This window comes from Lissotriton vulgaris, chromosome 5 (assembly GCF_964263255.1).
Source record: "Lissotriton vulgaris chromosome 5, aLisVul1.2, whole genome shotgun sequence".
NCBI classification, from domain to species: domain Eukaryota; kingdom Metazoa; phylum Chordata; class Amphibia; order Caudata; family Salamandridae; genus Lissotriton; species Lissotriton vulgaris.
This window is the reverse complement of record NC_141693.1, coordinates 684,517,786-684,542,239: the sequence shown is the minus strand read 5'-3', so window position 1 is coordinate 684,542,239 and position 24,454 is coordinate 684,517,786. Positions and strand designations below refer to the sequence as shown.

Here is a 24,454-nt window from a genome sequence, read left to right as displayed (position 1 = left end):
AGAAACCGGTCCCCGGAAGCTTGTTTCCTTCCCAGTGAAAGAATTGGCTTGGTAGTTTGGTTTGCCCTGTTCCCATGATGCACTGGGCCAGAGACAGACTATTTTGCATATAGCCAGGTTCTGAGCTGGGATGGTGCAGTGAGCTAAAAAACGGTGTTGGATTAAGCCCTGATCTCTTGACTGGGAGAGAGTATTCTGCTTAATTCAGAAACTCTGTCCATCACCACCCCCTGTTGTTTAATTATCTTCTTTACCCTGACACATCTCAAACAGATCAGACACGCCTCTTGGTCTTTTGACCAGACGTTTCTGCTTGAAGAGGAAGAGAAAAGTTTCCTGTTAGCTGAGTCCATTTCATTTCTGGAAATCAACCTAAACTCGACTAGTATAGTAACGGTGTGGGAAGCCCTTAAAGCTTACTTAAGAGGGTGCATAACCAACAGAGCCTCATACAGAGGGAAGGTATGCAGGGAGGAAATCAAAAACTTAGAGCAGGAACTGCGTACTATAGATCAGAGGTGTGGCCCTGCTGGAGTATCTGTAGAAGATCAAGAGAACCGGGCCAAGCTGAAAAAAAATCTGGAAAGTGTATTACAGGAAAGGGTTGCAAAGAGATGAGAGGCGAGCAAACTCTCAAACTTCAAGTATGGAGAGGCGGCAGATAAGGTCCTAGCCTGGAAGATAAAATCAGACCAAGCCTAAAACATATCAGGGACATTAAACGGGAAGGGGAATTAATAGCTAGGACTTCAAACTCAGAAATTAGAAGCGCTTTACAGGAGTTCTTCCAGACCATCTATAAGGAGGAGATCACGGATGACCCCACGGTTAGGGACTCCTGGTTAGAAAAGGTTCAACTGCCTACTCTTACAAGTGATCAGAGCGACCACCTCGATAAGGAAATTTCGGAAGCCGAAGTCAGTAAGGCTATCGGGCAACTGAAGCGAGGAAAAGCGGCAGGCCCGGACGGTCTACCAGGGGAGTTGTACCGGGAACTAGGTCCTGCCATAGTTCCATCGTTGACTGCCCTCTTTAATGGCATTTTCTTAAATGGCCTGGCGCCACCTGAGTCATGGAGTGAGGCGACTATCCCTAAACCTGGCAAGGATCCGACTGATTGCGGGTCCTATCGGCCGATCTCGCTCCTAAATATTGACTACAAGATCTTTGCAGCCATTCTGTCGGCACGTTTGGGGAGCGAGATCGGCTCAATAATCCACCAAGACCAGAAGGGATTTATAAGGGGGCGTCAGTTGGCAGACCTAACTCATGACCTGGTTGGGGCTATAGACATCGCCTCCACTTTTTTCCTCCCCCTGGCCACACTTACTCTGGATGCTACTAAAGCATTCGATAGGGTCAATTGGCCCTATCTGGCCGCGGTAATGAGAACGTTTCAGTTGTGGGTCAACTTCTGGCGAACCATCTATCTCCTGTATAGGGACCCCAGGGCTAAACTGTTGGTCAATGGAGCCCTTCAAAATTATGAGGGGAACCAGGCAGGGCTGCCCGCTTTCCCCCCTCCTATTTAATTTGTATGTTGAACCCTTTGCGCAAACTTTCAGAGAGGAGCACAACATCCCCTCTTTCGAGTTTGGAGGGTGGGTTAAGCGCGTAGGACTCTACGCAGACGACATCCTTATTTACACTTTCGACCCTGTGCAAGCCTTTCCTATAGTCATTAAAAGGGCAGAAGAATTTGGGCGGATCTCTGCGTATGAGATCAACGCAGGGAAAACTGAGATAATGATGTGGAACATCTGCAACACACAGCTGGCAGTAACTTCATCAATGCGCTATCTGAGAATAAAGATCACTCAGGAAATCGGTAACACTGCACAGATCAACCTGGATCAGGTCCTCCGTGAATGTCGGGCGCTTCTAAAATCTTGGACCTTCCTCCCATTGACCATTCTTGGGAGAATAAGTCTTAATAAAAATGTCCATCCTACCCAAGTTCACGTTCATTTTCAACACCATTCCATTAGCCTTCGACTCCAAGCAACTCCGAAAACGCCAACAGGAAATTAATTCATTTGTCTGGAATTACAAGGCAACCAGGCTGGCTTGGAAGAAACTGAGAAGGAGGAGGGAAAAGGGAGGGCTTGCCCTACCAGACTAACAATACTACGCATGGGCGTTTCAGCTGTCACATTCTAGGATGCTGCTGAAATCCCCGTCAAGTTCATCCATTGGGAAAATGTTTAAGGCCATGCTGAATGGGGCGGACCTGCCACCTGACGGTTCTTTATTTAAATTCGGGGAGCAGAAGTTCTTCAAAAAGGTGAGGCTAAAGATCTTACATTCACTGGCAAAAGCTTGGGTGCTGATTAAAGCAAGAATTGGGTTGGCCTACTTCTCAAATCTCGCTCCTATTTGGAACTCCCTGGGGCTTCCCCCCTGTTTTAAGGATATTCTTGCAGTGCCCCTAAAAGAGGCCGGGATCCTAAGATGGGGTGAATTGCTAGCAGGAGAGGCATTGGTAGAAATGGACGAGCTATATGAGAGGGTTGGCCCAGCTTTATCTAGGTTTAAATATATACAGCTTGTCAGCTGGTCTAGAGAGTTGATCAGGAAAAAGGCCCATCTGGGGAGAAGTAGCAACTTGGAACACCAGCGGGTAGAAAGGCAATCGGGGGGTAAAGAATTGGACCATTTCGGAGGAGGTGGATGGGGAGTTTACCCTCCCCCACGAGCAGTGGGCAGGTGACATGGGTCTTCAGTGTTAGGATTTGTGGATAAGATTGTTCACTCTCCTGTACAAAACCGTTAAGCCCACCTGGTTGAGGCAGAATCACCTGTTCACGGTCCATAAAGCTTACCTAATGCAACCTCCCCGGTGCCTCCGACGTCCATATGTTTATGGAGTGTCCCCCAATCAATCTATTCTGGGACGAGGTAAAGGTCACTTTGGACTCGATCCTTAAAACATCATTATCCCTTACACTACCATTGATAATTTTTGGGCTGGACGACAATGTTAATGGACCTGCAAAGACCTTCCTGTTCTATGCAATTCTTCTTGTGAGAAGGCAGATTTGTAAATTTTGGGTCGACTCTAAGGCACCATCACACGCAAGCTGGCTATCGTCCCTACATGACACATCAAAGGTGGATCTGGCCAGATCCTGCAGTAAACGTAACCTCACCTTTTGGAACTTGCTGGTTCAGTGGAGGTAGATCTCTTGCCATCATTCCCAGGGTTTTTTTTTTCCCCCGGGTCCGATGATTATGCCTATATACTCCATGGTCCAACGTGGTGGTTCCGTTCGAAAGCATTTGTTCCTATAGGCCGAAATATGCCTCGATGGAGTTTTGAGGGGATTGGCAGGCCGCCTAACATCTTTCCCTCCTCAGTCATTCCAGAAAGCGTCTCCCGCCAGCCTGGCTTTCATGTCTGGGATTGACTAAGGATTACGATCTTACCTTTGGCCTAACGACATGTATGGTGGTTGGCGTTCCTTTCTTGGAAACGAGGGTCAGGCAAACGAGGACAGAAAAAAAAAGATGATATTACCCCCCATAAATGCCTTCATGTAACTGCACTTCAACTTTTTTACTTGACATGTGATAATTAACGATAATGACATCCATGTTGTTGTTTGTGTATGTCTTTTTTTTATGCATCTTTTATGGTACAAATGTATCGAAATAAAGATTATGAAATTAAAGTAATAATTAGTAATTAATGATTCCTTTATTATCAATTACTGAATTGAATAATAATTATGTACATTATGTAATACAGATTTTTTTGTCAAATTTTAGTTGCAAGTTGCTAGGTTTGCAGGGATATAAGGAAGTTAATTAAGTATTTGAAAAAGAATTCTTATTAATGTATAATTAAATATTTAATTGATTAATAAATATGCACTGTGGGACTTGGCCCTTTTTGGGTAAAGTTCCCTAAACGTTTTGCTTTTCCCCTAGAACTTTTTTTCTGACATGTGTTGCCTACTTAGATGCTCTGGACACTTTGCCACTGCTAAACAGTGTCAAAGTGCAAGTGTTCCCTGTGCAAAGTGTAATGGTGATTGGTTGTCCATTATTCGTATGTTTGCTTTACTAGTAAAGTCTCTAGTGAAGTGCACTATGTGTGCCAGGGCTAGTAATGCAAATGCTACTGGTGGGTCTGCAGCACTTATTGTGCCACCCACTCAAGTAGCCTTGGAAAGGGAGCTCAGGCCTGCCATTGCAGGGCCTGTGTGCAGTTTCCTAAACTGTCATGTTGTTCTGGTAAGTGCACACACTTACCAGATCATGCCCTTCCCTTTCCATACACATCAGGCACCCCCTATGGTAGGTCTAGGGTACCCCCTGGACAGGGTGCAGTGCATGTGAAAGGTGGGACATGTACCACGGTGTGTGCCATGTCCTGGCATTGAAATAATCTCCATTTCATTTTCACTGCTTAAAGGCCATCTTGCCCATTAGATTAGAATGGGGAGGCGAGGCTGTGTAATATGTTTTCCAGCCTATCTCCCCAGAGGCTTAAGATGGAAAGGTGAAGTTTAGTATGCCTGAACTCATCCTGCAATAAAACATCTTTTTATGAAGATGGTTTTTGCATTTTGCATAAGTGGCTGGGTTTTGGTCCTTTAAACATTTCTGTGTGTCTCTGCCTGGTTGTGACTTGACTGGCTGGATTTGAATACAATAGGATCTGGGGAATGTCTTGACCCAGGGGAGGAGGTGAGACAGCACAGGCTGACCTGCATCTGGATTGTAGGAGGAAGAGTCTGCCTAGAGGTGAAGAGACCTGGGCTGGTGCTATTAAACAATTGCCCCATCTCCTGCTGAGTGATTGAGAATCCAGACCCTACTACTCAAAGGAAGAAGGTGTTACTGGTAGGGAGTCACCCAGAACTGGTTTGAGCAGGGTTCAGCGCCCCGTAACACAAAGACTTCAGAACCATTGAGGGGTATAACTATGCGAGCTGAAGCCACTGAACTTTGAAGAATGGCTTGATCAAGTATGAACAAGACTGAAGCTACTTCATGGATCAAGAGGAACATTTACCAAGGAGGAAACAACTGAATAGACTGCTGGATGGACTGCTCTTGCTGTATGATCTAGGGCTGATCTGCAGCTTGCTTTTTTAACCAATGAAAGGCTGTATGGACTTAGCTGTGTGCTGTGTCCCCCTGCTTGAAGGACTTTGCTGTGTGCTGTGTCCTTAAGTAACTATCCCCCATGGCCTGAGGTGAGCTGGCTCCCTGTTTGGAAACACAGGAACACAACAGTTTCCAGAGAAGGCTCATAGATATGCTGTGGGTGCATGTGCTCTGTCTAGCCTGAGACCTTCGCAAGTTGTGCCCTGTGATCTTGGGCACCGGGAGTTCCAAATGAGACTCAGCGATGCGGTGTGCGTGTGCTCTGTCTAGCCTGAGTCATTCATGTGCTTGGGGGCAGCCTGAGACTTTCATGTGGATTGGCCGGTGACCATGCAACCCAGAGAGCGAGTGTGCCTCAGAGACGCTGTGTGCTGTTCGAAGCCTGAGACCCTCGCTGGAGGTGCCGTGTGATCGGGGGCACAAGAAGATTAAGTGTGTCTCAGTGGCGCTGAGTGCGTGTGTCGTGCGTAGCCTGAGACCCTCGTGAGGAGTTGTCTGGTTAACGTGCACCCAGAGTTCCTGTGAGTCTTAGTGACTCTGGGTGTGGGTGTAGTGTGCAGCCTGGGATCTTCCCATTACCCGGAAAGTCAGAGATTGCATCGGGGGCCCAAGTCACTGGACAAGAAGAGGAGAATGGGTTCGCCCCCCCAGATAACGTGTGTCGACTCCTGGGGTGGGGCGCAGGCTCAGAGGGAGACGCCCTCGGCCTCTCTCTGTTCTGCAGTGCGAGCCTCTGCTTCGACTCGGATTGAGGCCCGTGTGCCAAGGGAGTGGCAGCACTGGGGCCTGAGTATGAAGCTACAGTTACTGTGTTCTATCTTACCCGTGTGGGGGTGGCAACTGTGGCCGGAGACTAACGGAAATCCAGCACAAGTGGCAGAGAGACCGCCAGAGGCACCATGAACAGTGCTGGAGTAACTTTCGTATTGCATAACTTCTGCGAAGCTGAGTACCTGATGTTGTATAACTGCATTGCTTTATTTCTGCACAACGACTGCCTGTTTTGTCGTATTGCTCATTGCATTAGTCTGCCTAACAAACTGCCTGATAGGTGTGTTACGCATTGCACTAGGTTTGCATAACGAACTACCTGATAGATGTGTTACGCCTTACCTGAATCCTCCACCACGATCTGCCGGATTGTCGTATTACACATAGCATTAGTGTTGCTCACCGTACTGCCAGATATATGTGTTCCACATTGCATTAGTTTTGCATAATTAATTGACTGATAACTGTATTACACGTTGCATTGCTTTTTCCCACCAGAGTACCTGAAGGGGGACCGTCGCATTGTATTACGGGGGCATAACAGTTTACCGCGTTGTTGCTTTACGCATTGCATTACAGTGACAGTACAAATCGCCAGATAACGATATTACGATCTGCATTATTCCTATGTTGTGAAGTACCCGACTGTTACATATTGAACTGTGTATTACGACATTTGGATTACGTAGGATTGTTTAGTGTAGCTCAATAATAATAGGCCAGAGGGAACATTACCCAGACATATATTGGTTTAGTAATGTGTGGTCGCATTGTATATCGTTTTATAAACATATACTTGTTTTCTATGAAACAAGTGTGGAGTCTATTTGTGGTATCATAATTGGATTACTGTGAGTGTAATTGCAAATACTTTACACATTAAGCCTTGAAGATAAGCCTAGCTGCTTGTGCCAAGCTAGCAAGGGGGTGGAGCAGGGGCTATCTCTGGAGGCGACCTGTCTTTTTCCTAACGTTGGGGCTCACGGGTCCCTTCTTTGCCTGTGGTACCTACCTCAGGCAACCAGGGATTTGGGGGATTCTAACATGCACATTGGGTAATAATTATATATTTTAGTTACATTTTAGGGATGGACTGCTGGGTTTGTAAGGTTTTTGAGTGAGAAGTTAATTAAGTACTAATTAATTAACAATGAATTAGTTAGGTAATTAGTTATCATTTATGTAAATTATGTTATAGCCATCTGTTTTAGATATATTTTAGGTGTGGGTCACTAGGTATGTAGTGCGGCAAGTTAAGTGAGTAATAATTATATAACCATTATTTTTTCATTGAAAATTATTACATTGTTTTTTATTTTTGTAATATATATATATGTATAATATAAAACCTAATATAAACATTATAAAAAATTATTTATATATACACACATATAAATATATATATAACAATGTATTCTAATGTTTATATTAAGCGTTTTATATTGTTTCAAAATTAATAGGTTTATTCAAATATGTAATGTGTTTGAAGTGAAGTAGTTCACCTACTGTTGCTAAGACGGGAGTGGCAATAGTAAATGTCAACCTTCCAAAGTCCAACGCTTTCCCTACTGTTGAACAGACTGGAGTGGGACTACTTAATTTTACCCCTCCGAAGTCCAACGCTTTCCCTACTATTGCACAAACTGGAGTGGGAATAATAAATGTAAACCCTTCGAAGTCCAGAAGTCCAACTCTTTCCCTACTGTGGCACAGAAAACTGGGATTGGTAAATGTAACCTCTCTCATGTCCAACGCATTCCCTACTGTTGCACAGACTAAAGTGGAAATAATAAATGTAAACCCTCCAAATTGCAATAATAAAATAAGTTTAAGATTTACTGCTTTCTCTCTCTCTTTCTCTCTCTCTCTCTCTCTCTCTCTATATATATATATATATATATATATATATATATATATATATATATATATATATATATATATATATATATATATATACATATATATATATATACATATATATATAAACATATATATATATATGTATATATAAAGAAACAATATTTGTTTATGCTTTTTAACAAGTCAAGTCAAGTCAAGTCATGAAATTTGTATAGCGCACTACATACCCAGAGGGTTACAATATTTTTGTAAAGGATATTTCTGACACAATGTTTTTGGTATATGATATTGTTGATTCCGATATTGTGTCAGTGATCCACTTGTGCCACTTAGCTCCTGATGCAGTCAGTTGCCTTCCAACACTAGAGGGTAGTGCTTTGGGCACCCCTACCGGCATTAGCAAAACCGCAATGAATGAGACAGGCCTAGGCCATGGTGCATACACAAGATCCATGTTTGCCCATGACCAAAAATTGATACCAAGGATCCAAATGTTACTGCAGATGGGGCACTCAATGTAGGGTTACACATCTATTACCACGCAAAGGACTTTTCTGCCCAATCAATGCTCATCAAAGTTTTAAATATAAATGTTTGTGATTCAATTGCTGTTGTTTTGGAGAGTACTCTGCCTTTTGTACATTAAGGGCCGGATTCCAATGCAGTTGGAAATGGCTCCGACTGTCAGTCTGAGCCGTTCCAACTGCATCAGAATACGCTGTTCTGATTTCTTTCCGACCGACCCATTTTGATGGTGTTGGTCGGAAGGGAATCTAAATCGGTTTTCTGAATGGCCTCAGAAGGGCTCAGAGAGCCCGTCCGCCATTCGGAAAGTATTCGGAAAGTATTCCCTCGGCCGGCTCATTCCGGCTGAGGGATTACGATGACAGCTTCTCACTGCCTTTCCGTGCCGGTCTTTCCAAAACAGGGAGGCATTAGGAATCTGTTTTTGGGGGACCCCAGCAGGGCCCCCATGGGTACAAGGCCGCCATTAGGGGGCACCTATAGTGCCCCCCTGTTGGTCCCTGCTCCCGGTGGCAGGCACCTTGGGTGCCTGCCACAGGGGCAGGGGTGAACTGCACCTGGAGGAGTCGGTGGTGAGAGGGGCGCCTAGTGGTTGATAATGGTTGGATTTAAAACCAGTGGAATAGTCCTGAACATCATAAGCGAAGGAAGGGAAGTTTGTGCACTCACCAACACTGGCAGTGCCAGGACAGCTCATATGTGACTACCCATGTTCAGTCTTCCGGGAAAACCAGGGTAAGGAGAAGAGGTCACATTTCAATGGCTGCTTCGCGAGGAATTCATTTGGAAAACCCCAGCAGCCATTCTGATCAGAGGGTGGGAGAGGGTAAATATTGTGGACACATGCCCTCAAGGTTCGCTAAGACACATTTTTATTACTGATCCTAGCAAACGCACTTCTCTCAGAAGTGCATCGTAAATGAGAAGGAACGATCTGGTATTGCGGCCTCTAGGGAGTCCTTAGTCCAAACGACAAAATCCAAGGACAAGCACGAAATACAAACACAGTCAACCGAAAAACAGGGTTCTCCAATCCAGACGGTTAACTGAGAGAGGCTAAAGATCTACGGAGCTGGCCACGGGTTGCAAGCCGGGGAATATACTGACATCGAATCTAAACATGAGAAGTGAGAAAATAGCGTAAAAAATGATTACCTATGGATCACTCATTAAAGGGGTTTCAGAAACAATCAATTACGTTTTTATTTTCTGATCATAATTGTTCAGATGGTAACTGTCTAAAATGATTTCATTGACTCATATGCTGCTGCATAGGAGCACCTAAGAGGAACATTCACATAGGTGGTTCAGTCTTGGAAAAGTTTTCAACTTGATATCTGGGTTGCACGTACAACATGAATTTAAAGAGAGGCTCGTCCTTCCATACATATCACACAACAGCCCATGTGACAATATAATATAGTTACACAAGGCCTGTTCCTCCAATGTCTCCACTGTATGCGATAATAGATCCTAGAATGACTCTCCCTTCTTAGATGAGATGTGCCTCATGCTATCCTCCTGAGGTCGAGAAAAACTGTAACTCTCTTCTATTCCGCTATCTAACAATTGTGTGATAACAGAGAGCCTTCAGTATAGATGATTGCACACTTATCAATCATTGGCATACTCCTGATATGTTGATGGGTTACAATAATTTGTTCATTTTTGAAGCTGAGCCAAAAGGAAGTCAGATGGAAACCGAAGCCCTTCTCTGCCACAGATCCTTGGTGTGAATATGAGCATGTCACCCTGTCATGACACAGACAAGTTCACTAGAGTGAAAGGGCTATTCATGTGCTGACCTACCACCAAAAGTGTCAAGAAGGAGATGAGTTAGGGACACTGCATTGGTGTCTTGAATGATGTGAGCTGCCAGTTTATTTTACAAAGGATTTGTTCCATTAACAATACTCTGAACTAGACTTAGTCACTGGCCATAAATAAGAATCAACACATACCCAAACAAGGTTTTATTTATACCCCTTTTTTTATCAATTATATCACTGTAGCCCATGGACTAGAAACAGCCCCTTGGCATTTCACACACACAAGTACCTCAAATTCACAATGTAAGTGGGTCCATATTATAAAATAGCCATACCAATTGACTGGATGATCAACTTTCCATCTTAAAATCTCAAGGACCCACGGTAGTGCTTTCATTTTAAAAGCCTAACAGTAAGGTCCGCTAATGGGCCAACATTTACATAGTGCAATTCAGGCTCTTAGCAGAAGATAGAGTTTTCAGTTTGCATGAGGAGGAATATATTGTCGGAAACCGAACTAGAAATAGGTTCCCCAGCACATTAAGCACAACCGAGATAATAAGGGCTCCGAACAGATCAACCTGTTGTTTGAAAGCACATTCGGCAAAAATTGATAACACATGGCTGAAATTATTGGGTATAAACCTATCACATCATGTGCATTACATCTCCTGACAAAATTATTGCATCCACGTACATCAACCTAACCAGAACATAGCAAGGTAAGTAGAGATAAGTAGATGTGGATGTAAAGAGTTCTTAAATAATTATGTCCATGATGCTTCTAAAGTAGATGATAAGCCTTAGCTGCACTATTATATGCAAATAATACTCTTCTCATATCATGTATTCCAACGGCTTTATATCATTTACTTAATACATTTATTTGACTTCTTTGATCTAAGTGGTTTAGAGATTAATGTCAACAAAGCTAAATATATGACCTAAGGGGCACACACATTTTTTTAGTGGGGGAGTGAGGATGAATAGACAACCATTTGACAGATTTAAAAAATATATATTATTTGGGGATTACGGTTCATAACTCATTCTTATGGCGCTCCCATGTGCAGAAGAGTAGAGGATTGTTGCTCCATACATCTTCAGCTAATAGGAAAATGTACAGAGGAACAACCTCTTGCTCCTTACACTGGCATTAGAGGTATCTAGAGCCAAAGAATAAGCAGCTGCACTTTTTGCAATAGAATAATGGGGAATGGCCAATGCAACTGACCTTTTCTGGGTTGAAACTAGTTTTGTAAGATCATTAATAAAATGTACCCCAAGATACTTGACTGTGGTCCGCACCTAGGCTATCCCAACTATAAACCCGCACTTTACATTGCAGTGGCATGCCCGTGTAAAACCTTGGATGAAAACGTTGGGATTGGATACAGTCTGGTATTATCTGTTATCGATTACAATAGGATTGAGGGGGGCTGTAATTGCTGACTCTTGGAATCATGTAGTCCTTAAATGCCGCTGTTATGTAAGAAAAGGCAGTTTAACAGATACATTTTTTTCTCTAAACCAACGCTCGGTTTTGTAAACTTTATGGATACCATCTTTCCACAACAAGTGGAAACACCTTACAAGAAGTTTAGATTTTGAACCTTGCTAACTAATAGAATAGCTTCACATATAAGTGAAAAGGTAGCTGCAATTCTACCCGGAATTGTTTGACCTGCACTAATGCCATAGAAAACGTTGAACGTATTTTGATTATTTTGTCCAGCATATAATTATGCTAGAAGAAATTGGATAAAACCACTTTGTTTCAACTTATGCTATGGTCTGCAAAGTGCTTCATGCTTAAGTTAGTGAGCACATTGTCTTTAGCCTCACTACATTTTTATATGCTGCATGACTTTGAAAGAATCAGTGAGAGCTTCTCTTTTGATATTCAGTCTCTGAGATTGTTCTAAAATATTTATAAATGTTTTATATTTATATATGTTTTTGGGGTATATTCCCGAAATAAACATATTATTAGTTAATTGATGTGGATGTGAGAATAGTAATTACTGTATACACTAATCTTAATGATGTAGTGGCAATCAATAAAGTGGGTGCAATGTTATTGTAGCTCCATACTGACGCCCTTGATATACAGTAATATATAAACCCAGATATCTACGTTGATATCATTAGGCTTGAGCTAGCCATAGTTGACTCCTGTACAGTTAAAAAACATAAAACAAGACCACAGATAATTTCTTACAGTGAATTCGTAGCGAGAAATGGTTTCAAAATCCAGTGGCACGGCGACCCGCACGCGGATGTCGGCTTTCCCTTGAATGGATGTTGGCGAGATTATGAAATGATTCGAGTTGTTTCCAACCAGGTACACCTCAAAGGCACTGTTGAGTCCCTGCAAGGAAGGAGAAGAGCAAATTAGTTAAGAGAAGACATTCTGTCTGATAAAACGAAAGCAATGCGGTCTAAGATGTAGGTGTGGTTTAACTGATTACCAAATTGCTTTTCAGGCAAGTGTAATTCTTAAATAGTGCAGTTCTCAAATTTACGTAAGGGTTTTGGCATCCATGCTCTTCGATAAAATAGATGGGTCATTGCAAACTCATTAAAACACTATAACATATTTGGAAAGCATTGAACTCTAAGAAAAGCACATTTAATATGTCAGTCATTATACAACATTGACAACATTCCACCAGAATAACTCCATTCTGGCATGAAGCCGAAAAGGCACTCTTGCATTTCAATTTTCCTCAAAACCTATCTGGGCTTGCTCATATTTCCTTAATGGCTCACAGATCATCAAGAAATGTATGTTTGAAGCAGGTTGTGAGGAAATTATCAATAGACAAACATATAATCATAAACCCTGTGAAAAGCGTTTTGCTGCCTACCCAAGAATCCAATATTTAAACAAGGACTGTATCCCTCAAATGCGGTTCCCCTTTTCACCTCCTTAGAATAGGTTCTCCTGTGGGGCTTTGTCAACATGGACATTCCATTAATGTGTCGAGGTGGATTGCTTCTGCATTTTTCTCTGATGGTCCTCTGACCTTGCATGGCTTCAGTGGATACCTTTAAGGGGGTAGCTCTTGTTCATCAGTGGCAGGACCATTTGCTTTGCTAAGCCCCTAGGTTTGTAGATTGCATTGTAAATGTCACTTATGAATCCCGCCCCTCCTCCCGGCCGACCCCACATTCAAAGATTTTCCATTCTTTAATTCGGTGGCTGTTCCTCACTTTTATATCATGTGCTAACAGGAGCCCTCAGGGGTGAAGTCTGTTCTCTGAGTGATAGATCCAGGGGGGACCCCATGTCTTTAATTCAGGTTTTTGAACTGCTGTACAGAAATAAGGCACCTGCAGGGCATTTTGAAGAGCGTAAGCTGTGTGAAGCAGGAGTGGGTGTCAAGCTAAATGATTTGTTCACAGCGGAACCATGAAATGTAGCCTGTATGATAGGTAGACCGGCCATTGCCCTCCTGGTTGGGGTGGTGCTGTGGCTGACGCCTCCATGCAAGCTGAAAAATGCATATCTTTTCCATAAGACACATTGTCAGTCTGGTGGTCTGAGCGGGAACCAGTCTTGTGAAAGGAAGCTTTAACTCTTCGTAGGTCTTCGTAGGTCTTCCCGGAAAGCATCTTCAAACTGACACAATGATCAGGTAGGTCCGACACTCCTCAGTGTGACATCACACCCACCCAGCAAATCCCTAAGCGGAAAGAAAAGCATCATCCTGTGGAAGTAACCGTAACTTGGAGAGTTTGCATCTCCTCAGGGCACTGTCAATGTGAGGCCTCTCACACCCCTCCCTCGAGAACCATTGCCCTCTCTTCATAACTATTACATCTCTGCGTCTCACCTTAGAGCTACATCTGGCTCAAGGTAGCTAGGTGGAGCTCCCTGACCAGGATACTACTCTTACCCGATACCATGCTTCACTTTTAAACTGATGACAGGACCTTGCCAAAGCTATTCAAAACCCTCCTCTGCATGGCTCTGCTGGGGCTGTGCACAACACCTCACTTTCAAATGGACCCTCATGAGCTGGATGGCCCACAACCATATGGCAAACAGCTGAATTACTAGCTTGCTTCCACGGGCTAGGAAACATAGCACCTCTAATCCAGAAAGAGAACTCAACACAATTTACAGAATTTTATATTTGCAGATACAAGTTTTTAAAATTGAAGACAAACAAGCATTTGCAATGTAATAGGGTCGCATTAATTAAGTTTGAACTATTGGCATTGCTAAATATTGCAACACGTATTGCAACAAAAGTCTATAAATTGTAGGCCAAAAAAATGTGTTTATTTTTGTAGCAATGGTGGCAAGCTGCGCTTTAGATGAATATGTTTAAAAGTAAAGTGCGCCATACTGCGATTGCTACAATAGTTAATTGTGGATGTGTTAACAATTGATGTGTGGTGGTGTGTGTGCCTGGTGGTAGTGTGCACTGCCGGTTGGTGGTGTGTGTGCCTGGTGAAAGTGTGCACTGATGGCTGGTGGTGTGTGCCTGGTGAAAGCATGCACTGACAGCTGGTGGTGTGTGCCTGGTGAAAGCGTGCACTGATGGCTAGTGGTGTGTGTGCCTGGTATAGCGTGCACTGACGGCTGGTGGTGTGTGTGCGCCTGGTGAAAGCGTGCACTGACATCTGGTGGTGTGTGCCTGATGGAAGCGTGCACTGATGGCTGGTGGTGTTTGTGCCTGGTAAAAGCGTGCACTGATAGCTGGTGATGTTTGTGCCTGGTGAAAGCATGCACTGACGACTGATGGTGTCTGTGTCTGGTGAAAGTGTGCACCGACGGTGTGGTTGTGGGTGTGCTTGTTTGTGTGTGTGTGTGGTTGCGTGTGTGGTTGTGTGTGTGGTTGCGTGTGTGGTTGTGTGTGTGGTTGTGTGTGTGGTTGTGCGTGGTTGTGTGGGTGTGGTTGTGTGTGTGGTTGTGTGTGGTTATGTGTGTGTGTGGTTGAGTGGTTGTGTGTGTGTGTGGTTGTGTGTGTGGTTGTGTGTGTGTGTGGTTGTGTGCGTGTTTGTGTGCATGGTCGTGTGGTTGTGCATGTGGTTGTGTGTGTGTAGTTGTTCAGTGTGTGTGCGTGCTTGTGTGTGTGCTTGTGTGTGCTTGTGTGTGGTTGTGTGTGTGCGTGTGTGTGTGGTTGTGTGTGTGGTTGTGTGTGTGTGGTTGTATGTGTGGTTGTGGTTGTGTGTGTGGTTGTGTGTGGTTGTGTGTATGGTGTGTGTGTGTGTAGTTTTCTGGTTGTGTGTGTGGTTCTATGTTTAAAAGTAAAGTGTGGCATACTGCGATTTCTACAATAGTTAATTGTGGATGTGTTAACAATTGATGTGCGCACTGATGGCTGGTGGTGTGTGTGCCTGTAGAAATTGTGCACTGATGGCTGGTGGTGTGTGTGCCTGGTGGAAGTGTGCACTGCCGGCTGGTGGTGTGTGTACCTGGTAAAAGCGTGCACTGATGGCTAGTGGTGTGTGCCTGGTGAAAGCGTGCACTGATGGCTGGTGGTGTGTGCCTCGTAAAATTGTGTACTGACGGTTGGTGGTGTGTGTGTGCCTGCTGAAAGCGTGTACTGAAGGCTGGTGGTGTATGTGTGTGCTTGGTATAGGGCGCACTGATGGCTGGTGGTGTGTGCGCCTGTGTGGTTGTGTGTGGTTGTGTGGGTGTGGTTGTGTGTGTGGTTGTGTGTGGTTATGTGTGTCTGTGGTTGTGTGGTTGTGTGTGTGTGTGGTTGTGTGTGTGGTTGTGTGTGGTTGTGTGTGTGTGTGTGGTTGTGTGTGTGTGTGGTTGTGTGAGTGTTTGTGTGCATGGTTGTGTGGTTGTGCATGTGGTTGTGTGTGTGTAGTTGTGTGTATGTGCTTGTGTGTGTGCTTGCGTGTGCGCTTGTGTGTGCTTGTGTGTGGTTGTGTGTGTGCGTGTGTGTGGTTGTGTGTGTGGTTGTGTGTGTGTGGTTGTGGTTGTGTGTGTGGTTGTGCGTGGTTGTGGTTGTGTGTCTGGTGTGTGTGTGGTTGTCTGGTTGTGTGTGTGGTTCTATGTTTAAAAGTAAAGTGTGGCATACTGAGATTTCTACAATAGTTAATTGTGGATGTGGTTAACAATTGATGTGTGCACTGATGGCTGGTGGTGTGTGTGCCTGTAGAAATTGTGTACTGATGGCTGGTGGTGTGTGTGCCTAGTGGAAGTGTGCACTGCCGGCTGGTGGTGTGTGTACCTGGTAAAAGCGTGCACTGATGGCTGGTGGTGGGTGCCTGGTGAAAGCGTGCACTGACGGCTGGTGGTGTGTGCCCGGTAAAATTGTGTACTGACGGTTGGTGGTGTGTGTGTGCCTGCTGAAAGCGTGTACTGAAGGCTGGTGGTGTATGTGTGTGCTTGGTATAGGGCGCACTGATGGCTGGTGGTGTGTCCGCCTAGTGAAAGCGTGCACTGATGTCTGGTGGTGTGTGCCTGGTGGAAGCGTGCACTGACGGCTGGTGGGGCTTGTGCTCGGTGAAAGCGTGCACTGATGGCTGGTGGTGTTTGTGCCCGGTGAAAGCGTGCACTGACGACGGATGGTGTCTGTATCTAGTGAAAGTGTGCACTGACAGTGTGGTTGTGTGTGTTGCTGTTTGTGTGTGTGTGTGTGTGGTTGTGTGTGTGGTTGTAAGTGTGGTTGTGTGTGTGGTTGTGGTGGTTGTGTTTTTCTGTGGTTATGTGGGTGTGTGGTTGTGTGGGGGTGTGGGGGTGTGGTTGTGTGTGTGTGGTTGTGTGTGTGGTTGTGTGTGTGTGGTTGTATGTGGTAATGTGTGATTGTGCATGTGGTTGTGTGTGTAGTTGTTGTTGTGTGTGGTTGTGTGTTTGTTCTTGTGCGTGTGCTTGTGTATGTGCTTGTGTGTGTGGTTGTGGTTGTGTGTGTGGGCATGTGTGTGGGTGTGTGTGTGGTTGTGTGTATGTGTGGTTGTGTGTGTGTAGTTGTGTGTGTGTAGTTGTGTGTGTGGTTGTGTGTGTGGTTATGTGTGTGTGTGTGGTTTTGTGTGTGGTTGTGTGCATGGTAGTGTGGTTGTGCATGTGGGTGTGTGGGTGTAGTTGTGTGTGTGTGGTTGTGTGTGTGTGTGGTGGTGTGTGTGGTTGTGTGTGTGGTTGTGGTTGTGTGTGTGGTTGTGTGTGTGGGTGTGTGAGTGGGCCTGTGTGTGGGCGTGTGTGTGGGAGTGTGTGTGGGTGTGTGTGTGTTGGTGTGGGTGTGGTTGTTTGTGTGGTTGTGTGTGTGTGGTTGTGTGTGTGGTTGAGTGTAGGGTTGTGAGTGTGGTTGTGTGTGTGTCGTTGTGGTGTTGTGGTTGTGTGTGTGGTTGTGGTTGTGTGTGGTTGTGTGAGTGTGTGTGGTTGTGTGTGTGTTTGTGTTTGTGTGTGTGGTTGTGGTGGTGGTTGTCAGTGTGTGATTATGTGTGTGTGGTTGTGGTTGTGTATGTGGTTGTGTGTGTGGTTGTGCGTGTGGTTGTGTGTGTGGTTGTGGTTGTGGTTGTGTGTGTGACAGTAATACTAAAAGCATCTAAAAACGAGGCAGTAGTGAGAACATGCTTCTGTAAGCATTTAAGATATCCAAATAGTTTCTGTATCCATTCAACAAATCCATAACAGATTGCCTCTATGCACTTTGAAGAACATAGAACGTGAATGCGGTTCTTATAACACTTGTTTGACCAAAGGCATCCGCTGTGTAAGGAGCTTCGTGCACAAACCTCCCGGGCTGGGAGCAGCCTGTTAACATCAATGATAGCTGACAGGGTGAGTCTCGCACACTTTATTGGTTACGTGCAGGGGCCACTGATACATCACATCAGCATTGAAAATTGGTCAGTAATGCATTAAGCACCTGGGAAGCATTTTGCCACAAGTACGCGGCATTAGATTAAGTAGTGAAAAACACATGTTGCATGACGTACAATTTGTATTAATGGAGAGCTGCATGTGGATGGGAGCTTCACTGTCAGGTGTGCGGCTCTTGACAGTGGCGTCACTAGGGGGGTGCGGGGGGTGCGGACCGCACCGGGTGTCACCCCATCATGGGGGTGACACCAATCTGGTTATTTAGCCAGTCTCGCGCCCTCACGGTACCTCTCTGTGCTTTTTATTTTGCCGCCGCAACTTTCTCTTAGCGCACCGTCTCACGCCACGAGTGCACTGCTTACAAAATAGAAATACTCACAGTGCAGTGAGTGTGCACTGCAGCACGTCGCCACTGACGCACGCACCGGAGGTGTCGGTGATGATGCGCGGCGTACCCAGCAGTCTTTGGGTCCCAGGGCCGTCAATCTTTAGCGCTCCAATGACGGCCCTGGGACAGCCCCCGCGCGCTGTGCTGAGCTCCTCTGTCACGCGCCAGGGAGGAGACGAGACGGCAGCGCAGGGGAGTGCATGCGGTGCTGCACTGCTCCTGGCTGCCTAGAATAAAGAATTAATATGTGCCAGCACAGCAGCAGCCAGCCAGCATCTTCTTTCGTCTCCCTCCCCTTCAAATTTGGGACAGTGCTAAGACTTCTTCTTGGGTCCGGAGGCAGTCGAGTTGAGACAGTCACGGTGAGAGAGACGTATCATGAGAGGATTAGAGTGTTCAGACGTGATTGAGGTGTTTTAACTGCAGGACACATGGGGGCATCTACCAATAATCTACCACAATGGTAGGTGACAGGAGCCTAAGACTAATTTTTGAAAGTACCTTATTATGATTGGGAAACTTTTAAGGATGTTATCGGAGGTAATAATCATGTTGGTGGGGACTGAGTGATGAGCTTCCAGAAAATGAGAGCATAAGATTTTATTAGTGGGGTCTCTTGGTCAGGAATTTTGCCCGTGTAAGGGGAGGACACCAAGTCTAGCCCTCGGCAGTACCAGGCCTATCTGCTATAGTGCTAGTGATCTCACTGGTCACTTGAGGTTTTCAGATAGTGGTCATCGGGGGTGGCCAAACACAACCAGAATCATCTTTGGAAAAGTGGATTCTGTGATTCTATTCCTCAAGAGGCTCTGTGGGCCGCTTCTTGTCTAATCACCATGGCATGGAGAACATTCTCACAAGCTCAGTCTGACTGCCCTGGTAATCCCGGGACTGCGCACTCAGGCGTTTGTCCGGAATCAAGAGGATTATTAATGCACAAACATCATCTTGGCACGAATTTCAGTGTGGACAATCTAGCGAAATGAGCGGGAAAATCCAGTATATTCCTAGATTTTCAACTCGGAGTGAAGGAAAGAATAGATTATTACCTGGTCACACTCCATTCCTAGATAACTACCTCGGTGTAATGCAGTAATACCGCATGAAGGAAAACTCGACCCCTGCGGTGTTACCGGTCCAAAATACCACAGACAGCGAAATGAGGCTTGGAATATTCAGCTAGTCATTCACCACTTTTTAGCACACTACACACGCACTTCTCGCGATGCCATTCCAGTAATGGATTCCATTAAAAAATAGAACATATTTCTAAGAACTCAAAGTGCACATTCTCTTTTATTTTATTTCTGACCGAGGATGAAGGGAGGATTAAAGAGTGTATGCATCAGGAAATAAATAGCGACATAAAAGAGGAGGGCATTAAAGGCCTTCGGTAAACAGAGAGGCCAAAGCTCGCAGGCTGGCCTCTCCTGGGACACACCTCATCAGGCAGCGCTTGGCTCTGATAAACTATCCAGCTAGCAGAATTATTCCCAGGGATTTTAAAGTGAAGAGTTCACATGTATATTCATAAATATTGAGGTAAAGGTGCCCCGTACAGTCCACACATCAGGTTAGCAGAGCATTTTGAGTTATGTTACTTTAATTTGTTACTATAATTTGTAAAGCGCCTGACCCCCTCCCCAAAGAGGTATCTCTGCGCTACTACTATGGAATCTCAGGCAGGTAGTGTTAGTTACTGAGTGGTGCACTCTTCAAATAATAGTGAATATTCATGAACTAAATTTACAAATGTTACTAAGGACTCTGTATGGTCCCGTTATTTACCATCTGTGTCCACTGGCGGACTCGGAGTGGAGGAGGTCCATGCGGTAAGTCGTGAGGGGGTGACACCATGAGTTACCCGCACCGGGTGACACCAACCCTAGTGACGCCACTGGCTCTTGAACAAGTCAGCTCATGATGCACACACACCTAAAAGTAATACTTTGGAAAGCCACAGGAGTTGCAATTGCCTACATTTAAACACGCAGCTATAACTAGCACCATGAAAGAAGAACTAGACCTGGCCTTCAGAGCCAATGTGCAAAAGTGATTCACTACACAGAAAAAAACAGGTAACAAAGAGCAACATGGAAGAGGTATACATTAGGGAGGGTAAAAGAAATAAGCACTCAAGCTGTATTCCAAACAGTGAGCGGCAGGATAATAGGGGGCAGAGGAGAGGAAGGGGAATTCAACCCCAGAAAAAAATAACTAAACCCACTGAAATCCGTGCCAACGCCAAACACATAAACGTTACCTCCTCTGAAAAAAAAACACATGAAACACGGCGTTGTGCTGATTAAACAAATGGCATGCATGCTGATCAAACAAAAGCCATGTGGGCTCCAAAAGCATAACATCATTAACAGTTTGCTTGCACATGCATATACACGCTACCTTCTAGCTAGAAAATGCAAATGCTGCCGGCTGAGAACGTTTCACTCGAAAAGCACAGAAACACCACATTCCGAAAAACATGCTCTTGATACATGCACAATTGTCACTAGTATTGCCTTATGTAACGTAATGTTTGCTTTTGTAACATGCTAACTTGTAATTACTCCTCATCTACCACTACTGTTCCTATTGTGAAGCGCTCTGACACCTTCGGGTAAAGACCGCGCTATATAAAAACGCATTAAGTAAAATAAAATAAATAAAAACCATGCTTTCTGGGTGGGTTCTCTTAGCATATGTGTATTCCACAGAATAGTTGTTTCTCTGCTTGTTTGATCTACTGTTTTATGGAAACATCTCCCGTCTGGTAACTTCCCAGCAAAGAAAAAAGATGAAATGATGAGCATTTCTAGCATCGAAGCACATGCGGGGAGACCTTTGTTCCTACAGTGAGCTGACATTAGTTGTGTGCGTTGAACATCCCGCCCAGATTTCTCCCGAGAGCTACAAGATAAATGCCCCAGGAAAAAGAAAAGAAAATTTAACACAGACGAGAAGAGCTTCACCCATCCGAGCCAGATGTCAGAGAAACGCCTTGACAGAGGAGCTTTCAATTAGCATCTTCTTGTTACACCTTTGAAATGAAAATGAATGAAATGAAATGAAATGAATGAATGAAATGAATGAAATGAAATGAAATGAAAAGGAGTTTTATTGAGCGCGACTGCTGCCCTGGGGCGTCCAGGTGCTGAGAAACAGGGATGGTACCTACTGGCACAGTTAGCAGAGAGAGTTAATCATGTTTGTTAAAAAGAAAAGTTTTAAGCTTCTTACGTAAGGAAGGTAAGTTAGGATTAGATCTAAGATGGAGAGGGAGTGAATTCCACAACTTGGCCGCATTGTTGGAAAATGACCTGCCTCCTGCTCTGGATCTCCTGATTCGAGGGACAGTGGCCAAAAAGGCATGGGTGGAGCGGAGCTGTTTATTAGGAAAATAGGGAGTGATCAGTGAGTGGTTGATCATTGGACCAGTTTTCCAATAGGCTTGATGGGAGATGCACATGGATTTAAATTTAATTCTCTCCCTGACAGGGAGCCAATGCAGGCTCCTCAGCTCGGGCCCAACTGGGATTCTACGAGGGAGCTGGAGCAGCGTCCGTGCAGCGCAATTCTGAATCAGCTGGAGTTTTTGCAAGGAGTATTCAGGCGCCCCTAAATACAAGGCATTGCTAAAATCAAGGCGAGACTGAATCAGGCCTTGAATAACTATTTGCTTGGCTACCAAAGGTAGAAGAAGGAGAATTTTCTTCAGGAGTCTGATGAGGCCAAAGCATGTGGCTGATAACTTGGTTGCTTGAGTGTTAAGGGTCAAGGACTTGTCCAGCCAGACCCCAAGACTTTTTATATTGTCTTTAGGTGTGGGCGGCAAGCCCAAGCTCGAGGGCCATAATGAGTCTGAGTCGATGATAGACATGCTGGGTGGCCCAGGAGCATGAGCTCAGTTTTGCCTCCATTGAGCTTGAGACATGATGCAGTCATCCAGCTTTTGACCTCCTCCAAGCAGCTCGTCAGGCTGTCCTGCGCTGGCTGGCAGTTCTTTTGCGTAAAGGAGACCCCTAGCTGAGTATCGTCCGCATATGTGATGATCTTAATACTATATGGACGAACAATACCAGCCAGCGGTCTCATATATACGTTAAATAACGTAGGACTCAATGATGAGCCCTGCGGTACCCCACAACCCAGGGGTTTGCTCGAGGATACGGAGTCTCCTTCAAAAACTTGAAAAGTCCTGTTGCTCAGAAAAGATTTAAGCCAGGCCAGAGCTCTCCCTGACACTCCTGAACTAAGGAGTCAACACAGTAGAGTTCTATAGTTCACCGTGTCAAACGCGGCGCTCAGATCAAGGAGGATAACTGCCACTGATCCCCCCTGATACAAGATCCGCCTAGCTTCCTCTGTTACAGCCAACAAAGCAGTTTCCGTCCCATGTTTGGGGAGGAAACCCGTCTCTGTGGCATCAAGCAAATGGTTACTCTCGAGAAATGTTGTTAAATGCATGTTAATGTGTTTCTCGAGGATTTTGCTCACCCAGGGTAGCAAGGAAATAGGACGGTAGTTATTGGGATTATTGGAGTCTAAATTCGTTTTTTTCAAGAGTGCTCGCACCAATACTTGCTTCCATGTGGGTGGTACAATACCTGTGGATATAGAGGCATTGAGTAGATCCATAACCGAGGGAAGGATAACCTGATTGTGACACAATACTGAAAACAATCCCACAAAATGTTGGCACAAAAACGAATACAAAGCTACTCTCCCTTCGACTTAGACCCGACTTATCCTCAAGCGCCAAAAATATCCTCATAGGACGGTGGGCATATTACTACTATGAGTAAAATACTGTTCAAGTTATGAAACAAGGATCCCAGGAAGAGAAAAAGTAGATTAGAATCATCAATGAAAGTACCGCAGTGATGTGGCGAGGACGTGTTGCCCGTGTGTAAGGAAATGGAATGCTGTAGTTATGTGAAAGGCACATGCAGGCCAAAACTTCCCTGTATTACTGACTGCATGGCAAAAGCATTTCAAAGTTCGTGTAGCGTTTACAGTTACTATCAGTGGTACGCAAGTTACAGACCACAGAATAAATAAATACATATTTGTGAAGCGCAAAATACTCACCCTTACAGGTCTCAAGGCGCTGGGGGCCGTCGTGGAAATTAAGTGAGCTATTGCCCAGAGTCACATGGTGCTGAGCTGAGCTGCCACCGGAGTCGGGGATCGAACTGTGAACCCTGTGTTCCAAAGTCAGCAGCCCTGGCCACTGCACCACACCTCTCCTCAGTACGTTAAATGACCGAGTTGGCTCTACTAAAGAAGCCATCAGCCGACCCCACCAACCTCAAGAACTACCGCCCCATCTTGCTGCTCCCGTTTCCTGCAAAAGTCATCGAGAAGACCGTCAACAAGTAGCTGGCCGCCTTCCTCGAGACGAACGGACCCCTCGACCTCTCGCAGTCTGGCTTCCGGGCCAACCACAGCACCGAGACCGCCCTGATCGCAGCCACCGATGACATCCGAGCACTGCTTGACAACGGAGAAACAGCAGCCCTCATCCTCCTAGACCTCTCCGCGGCCTTCGACACTGTCTGCCACCGTACACTAGTGCAGCGACTCAGCAACGTCGGAATCCAGGAGAAGGCACTGGAGTGGATCATCTCCTTCCTCGCCGGAAGGACACAGAGAGTCCGCCTCCCCCCGTTCAGATCTGAAGCCACCGAAGTCATCTGCGGCGTTCCTCAAGGGTCCTCGCTTAGTCCAACCCTCTTCAACGTCTACATGAGCCCCCTCGCAGACATCGCACACCAGCACAACCTCAACATCATCTCCTACGCCGACGACACCCAGCTGATTCTCTCCTCACCAACGACCCCGCCACCGCCAGAGCCAACCTTCACGAAGGGATGAAAGAGGTAGCCGAATGGATGAAGAACAGCCGCCTGAAACTGAACTCGGACAAGACGGAAGTCCTCATCCTGGGATCCTCACCCTCCGCCTGGGACCACTCCTGGTGGCCCCCCGCCCTAGGCAGCGCACCCAAACCAACAGACCACGCACGCAACCTGGGCTTCATCCTGGACTCCTCCCTCTCCATGACCAGACAAGTCAACGCCGTCTCCTCGTCGTGCTTCAACATCCTGCGCATGCTACGTAAGATCTTCCGGTGGATCCCCACCGAGACCAGGAAGACGGTCACCCAGGCCCTCGTCACCAGCCGTCTGGACTACGGCAACTCCCTCTACGCCGGAACCACCGCCAAACTCCAGAAGA

General features: G+C 45.5%; 1 protein-coding gene across 1 annotated transcript in view; it reads right to left on the bottom strand.

Annotated features, from left to right (window-relative positions):
• The window catches only part of CDH23 (cadherin related 23), a 2,828,172-nt gene that overhangs the window by 1,726,644 nt on the left and 1,077,074 nt on the right, over window positions 1-24,454 (bottom strand). Inside the window, exon 12 of the mRNA XM_086919477.1 lies at window positions 12,262-12,411. Coding sequence (XP_086775603.1) covers window positions 12,262-12,411 — 150 coding nt within the window. The remainder of the gene's footprint in view (window positions 1-12,261; window positions 12,412-24,454) is intronic.